This window comes from Endocarpon pusillum (genome assembly GCF_000464535.1).
Source record: "Endocarpon pusillum Z07020 unplaced genomic scaffold scaffold1533, whole genome shotgun sequence".
NCBI lineage: Eukaryota > Fungi > Ascomycota > Eurotiomycetes > Verrucariales > Verrucariaceae > Endocarpon > Endocarpon pusillum.
This window is the reverse complement of record NW_006916030.1, coordinates 1-4,904: the sequence shown is the minus strand read 5'-3', so window position 1 is coordinate 4,904 and position 4,904 is coordinate 1. Positions and strand designations below refer to the sequence as shown.

The window sequence follows — 4,904 nt, the reverse complement described above, 5'->3', positions numbered from 1 at the left end:
CAACCATCTCTTCGTGAAGTTTTCTGGATAATGCCTGCACATTCTTGTAATTTGTCATGATTTCGTCCTGCAACTCTGGATTGTATCGTATAAAGTCGGGGAGACGAACAACCAAGGCCATGATTCGAACCGCCTGTGGGCGACCTTGACCTTTGGCGCTTGCATCTGCAGAATTATCCTCTGCAACAGGCTTCTCTAGATCCCCGATAAATTTTTTAATCCATGGACTCAGCCGTACTGTTGGGTCATACAAGCTTTCGAAGATCTACAAGAACGCGTTAGTCGGTAGATCATCCGTAGTCAAAGTGCAAGAAAACCTACCACAGGCCCAGCTATAGTTATAAGCAATAGTCTTTCGAAGTCATCCCGTGAGTTTCTGTAAGGTGCAGTGGCTAATATCTGCACAATGCCCGACCCATGACCAGGCGACAGGTCCTGTTCTACGTTGTTCCAAATCTGTATCCATGTCAAGATGCGATCAACACATGGGATGGCGGTTGCAGACCTGACAGAGCCATATAAGATAGATTGCACATAACGTACTTGATGATTGGGCCATAAGAGGGTCATTCAGGCATCTTCGGAGAGCTCTCAAAGCGCATCCGTAACGCGTGAGCGCATGTACAGACTTCTGACCCGTACTCAAATCTGACAGTATGGTTGTTAAAGCCCAGACAGAGGTGTCTAGGGCAGCATTGGTGCCCAAGCGCTTTGGCACCTCCTTTAGGAGGTCCCCATACGCCCAGCATATGTCATATCTGAGGTCTTTCACCTCAAGTTTATGGACGAAACTGTTGAGCATGACAGTTGCTCCGTTGCTGGGAGTCTTTGAGAGCGACCAGGCGCCTGATGGAGTAGTTTGAGAGCGCTTCGTCTCCATCTTCTTCGGAGTGGCTCCCACTCTGACTTCCTTAAACTTGTACCGCTGCTTGCCAGACCCCGTACAGGAAATTTGGAGACGACTGCATCGTGAACACACTGGTTTCAATTGGTCACACTGTGAAGATGTAAGACACATGCTGTACCTGTAGGAATTTGAAGCTTGCCTTCTTTTTCTGTTTGACGCAAGCGTCACAGCCTTTACTAGAAGGCACACCAGGCATTCTTCATGTACAAGCTACCTTTCTTACTGATATGAAGTAAGGGGAGCTGTTATTGATCTTAGCACGCGCACTGCATCAGAAGCAAGTGAGGCTCTTGTTCAGCTTGGCATTGTTATGCGTTGCGAAACTATTGCAAATCCTTGGCGCTACCCTTGAATTGCTGGTGCTGCGTGATGAAGTGGATGAGTGGAATTCTATCTACCTGCAGCATCTATCTCTAGATGGAGGAGAGGCTAATACTACTGCGCCGAGTGCGGTCACGTGATGCCAAGGATTTGGCTGTATGTGTATAGCCAATTCCAACATGTGGTGAACCTCATCTAATCAGAACAAGGACTCCTGCGGCCCGGATTTTCAAGCCTATTATCGCAACAGCCAATCACATGATATATTCTCAATCTGAAAACGTTACTACTAGTTCTGAATCATTCTGAATTATTGATCATAGAAAGTTTTATATTTTGAGTAGGAAGGAGATGGAATGTCTGTTCAGTAAAGATGGGAGTTTTGCCTAGTCATCTACCCTAAACTCCTTGGAAGCCCGAGCATGTTGGAGCTCAGAATCCATCAGATCTTGTCTTGACGTTGCAGATACAGTCGTAGCCTTCTCTCTCTAAAGAGACGGAACTCTGGCTGGCTCACATCAAAGGGGCCGCCAGGTTCTTATTGCTTTCACCGCCTCCTCTCCTATACTAAGCGCAATCGGTTTAGTGTGGGGGAAGAAGTCTTGGATTGAGTTGGAGGGAAGACTCGTTGTCCTGTATCTAGATTGCGAATTTCTACCTGTACTCATACAAATTGCCCGCTCCTCCCAGCATCCCTCTGACACTTGATCTCAGGCATGGTATACGGAGTGATATTTTGCAGGCCGTAATGATCACTAACTAGTTCCGTGGGCCATGAATGCTAAGGAGTTTCGCGCGAAAGCTGAAAGTGGGGAGGTGCTGATTGACAGTCATGATAAGATGTTGCGAATAGCATATCTCTATTCGAATCATCCGGATCGTGGGTATGGGTTGTGGGAGGATGATGGAGCGTTTGGTGTGGTAGAAGAACTCCACACGCGTGGCTGGTCATTTGGCCAGGGAGATTTACGTTTCAATCGGTGAGATACAATGTGTACGTACTTTTGGCGAAGGAGACTGACAATCTGACGATAATCAAAAGCACCCTTGATATATTCTACCTAGCCCAGATAGCAACCTGCACATGGCGCTCCACCAACCACTTCAGCGACGACTTCGAGATACCTTCTGCAGACGACTTTGACAGCTTTTACACCCAGCACAGCCAATTACTCAACCAGGACGCATGGAGACAGTTCTACTCACCCCCCTTCATTGCGCAAGCAACCTCAGCTCGCTTGTACCGCATGCCCGACCTACTAGACCTGCCTGATTCCAGCGACCCGATCGCGCAGCCACGCTTCCATAGAGGAGTCGGCCACTTCACTAAACTCCCCCGCTGGGCATATAATGTCGCGCGTACTCGGTCAAGACAATCTACCCTGTCTGTAGCAGAGATGACTCAGATAGCCATTTCAACCCTCAAGCAGACCATCTCACGCCTCCGTGAAGGCGGCTTCCTAAGCGTTCAAACCTACTCAGAGACTCAAGCCCGCTTTTGGCTTGAATATATGAAGGTGGATCAGCCTAGCCCCTTACCCACAAGGAGGCATGGAACTTTAACCGATTTGGTACCCGTATCGCACAGGGTTGGATTGATGTGTGGAAGTGGGAAGCGTACTACTCACAGGAACTCTGGGACTCGGTTAAAGGACAAACTACGCTGCTTGAGCCAGATCTGGATGGGACGCGCAAGGGTGAGGTGCAGTGGGCCGGAGGGCCGGACGGGGGGATTGAGCCTCAGACGGAGTATAGAGGGTTTGAGCCAGAGGTAGGGAGTGAAGAGGAGATTGGCTTCCTAGCAGCTGTTGCAGCCAAAGAGACGGAGGGTGTTGTTGATATGGGCTATTTGGACTATACAATCCGATCGCACATACTTCTAGGGGTAATGCGTGCTGCATTTGAGTCTGCTGAGCGGGAACAACATCTGGACGATCTAAAGCGGGGGATAGCGGCAGCAGGTAGGATTGAGGATGAAACTAAGGCCGAGCAGTGGATCCAAAAAGCTTTGACGCTTATAGAGCCATATGTGCAGAAGGGAGATACACAATGGCCTATTACAGTAGAGGATCGGAGTGAGTTACTACGGCTTATCTTGCTGGAGAATGGGCAGCTTTTCGCAAGATGGAAGCTTTCACCCATTTCTAAAGAGTTTAATTTCGAGCTGAAAGCAAGATGTTAGCAATGCATCGGCCTAGCCAATGGCAAGAACAATGTCAGGACTTGCATTTACTCCTATTTATGATTTTACATAGGTGATACTACTGTAGATCCTTGTCTCGTCACCATGGCTGATGTCGGCTTCACCTAACTAGTGTCCTAACTTCCCTACCTTATGGACAAGTACCAAAAGCTGCCTGACATCCGGCTCCGCAGTACGCATTAGTGGCTCCGCAATAGCCGTACTCGGAGCAACAATCGCCGAAGCCAGATGCAGCGCAGGTCGCGCCCTCTGGAGTGCTATTTGCGCTGCAGGTACCGTCTGTGGAGACTGGTGGACCACTCATATCACAAATACCAAAAGTGGTCTGGCAGCCCATGCCGCAGAAAGCGCTTGCGTCTCTATAGTAGCCGGATTGGCAACAGCAACCTCCGAAGGTAGAGCCGGCACAGGTGTGCCCGTTCGCGCCGCATGTACCATCAGTACTGACCGGCGGGCCCAAGCCGCCACAGTCACCGTAATCAGGATCGCAGCTCTCGGGAGCGCAGAATGCGGTGCCAGAGCCGCATTCGCCAGACCAATCAGCCATCACCAAACGTCGAACCAGCAAAGGTTGCGCCGATGAAGCTCGGGGGACCGCAGGCGCCATTTTGCGAGACTGGTGGTTCTTCGGGGACTGGGTCGCATGTGTCATGCTCAGGGTCGCAAATCAGATGGCCACAGGAAGAGGATTCTGAGCCACACCATCCATAGATGGAACAGCAATCGCTATAGGATGTGCCTTCACAGGTGGTTCCTCCAAAATCAGGGCCACAGCGACCATCGGTTGAGGGATTCGGTGTGCTGGTTGGCTCGGTTGGCCACCCTGTGAATGAATTCAACACAATTTGTGTCGTGTACGTCGACTTCACAGTAGACTCCACTGTGGTCGTCAAGATCACTGTGCTGCCAGGGCCTCACGGCTCGGTCGTACAAGTTGGGGGAGTCGTTGTATAGGTATAAGTTGGGTATGAAGCCCGGCTTAGAAGTTCAGGTGTGGCAGTGACCATCTGGCGCTTAATCATCTCACGCTTGACCGGTGGCGGAGCATCTGTCGCCAACGATCGTTTCTTCGCCGGCAGGACTCTCACTCTGATATCATACCCCTGAAACTCACAGGATATCTTGGGTCCACCGGCAGACACGATAGCTCGCTTGACGCAACCAGACTTCATGAAGAATAGTAAGTTAAAGTAGGCGCTTGCGAAGGATGTGCCGGTGCGCTCGTTCCAGTCCCAGCCAGTCAAGGCTCCGCAGCCCTGCTGTTCCGATTTCAGGCTAGCGCTATTATCGGTGCTCTAACCGTCAATGTTGTAGACTTGGAATGTCCAGTACTCAAATGCTGTGACCCTGTCCGCTGTCAGCTTTGACTAGTCTATCACCCAGTATTGCTTGCGCCAGAATAAGAAACAAAAACAACATTATTAACCTACCAGGAAGCATAGTTTTGCAATGGCTCGAAACTAGAACAAGTCA

At 50.1% G+C, this 4,904-nt stretch overlaps 3 protein-coding genes across 3 annotated transcripts in view; 1 reads left to right on the top strand and 2 right to left on the bottom strand.

Moving 5' to 3' along the window:
• The window catches only part of EPUS_03794 (uncharacterized protein), a gene marked incomplete at both ends in the record, with an annotated part of 1,341 nt that extends 461 nt beyond the window's left edge, over positions 1-880 (bottom strand). Inside the window, 3 exons of the mRNA XM_007802101.1 lie at positions 1-265; positions 322-440; positions 544-880. The exon at positions 1-265 is cut by the window's left edge and continues 461 nt beyond it. Of these exons, the coding sequence (XP_007800292.1) occupies positions 1-265; positions 322-440; positions 544-880 (721 nt within the window). The remainder of the gene's footprint in view (positions 266-321; positions 441-543) is intronic.
• Positions 881-2,002: 1,122 nt separating this feature from the next.
• Positions 2,003-3,410, top strand: EPUS_03793 (uncharacterized protein; the record flags this gene model as incomplete). The annotated part of the gene is made up of 3 exons (XM_007802100.1): positions 2,003-2,208; positions 2,271-2,799; positions 2,859-3,410. The coding sequence occupies 3 exons, from the start codon at positions 2,003-2,005 to the stop codon at positions 3,408-3,410; spliced, it is 1,287 nt and encodes a 428-aa protein (XP_007800291.1).
• A 560-nt stretch (positions 3,411-3,970) lies between these two features.
• On the bottom strand, positions 3,971-4,603 carry EPUS_03792 (uncharacterized protein; the record flags this gene model as incomplete). The annotated part of the gene is made up of 2 exons (XM_007802099.1): positions 3,971-4,311; positions 4,363-4,603. The coding sequence occupies 2 exons, from the start codon at positions 4,601-4,603 to the stop codon at positions 3,971-3,973; spliced, it is 582 nt and encodes a 193-aa protein (XP_007800290.1).
• Between the last annotated feature and the right edge of the window lie 301 nt (positions 4,604-4,904).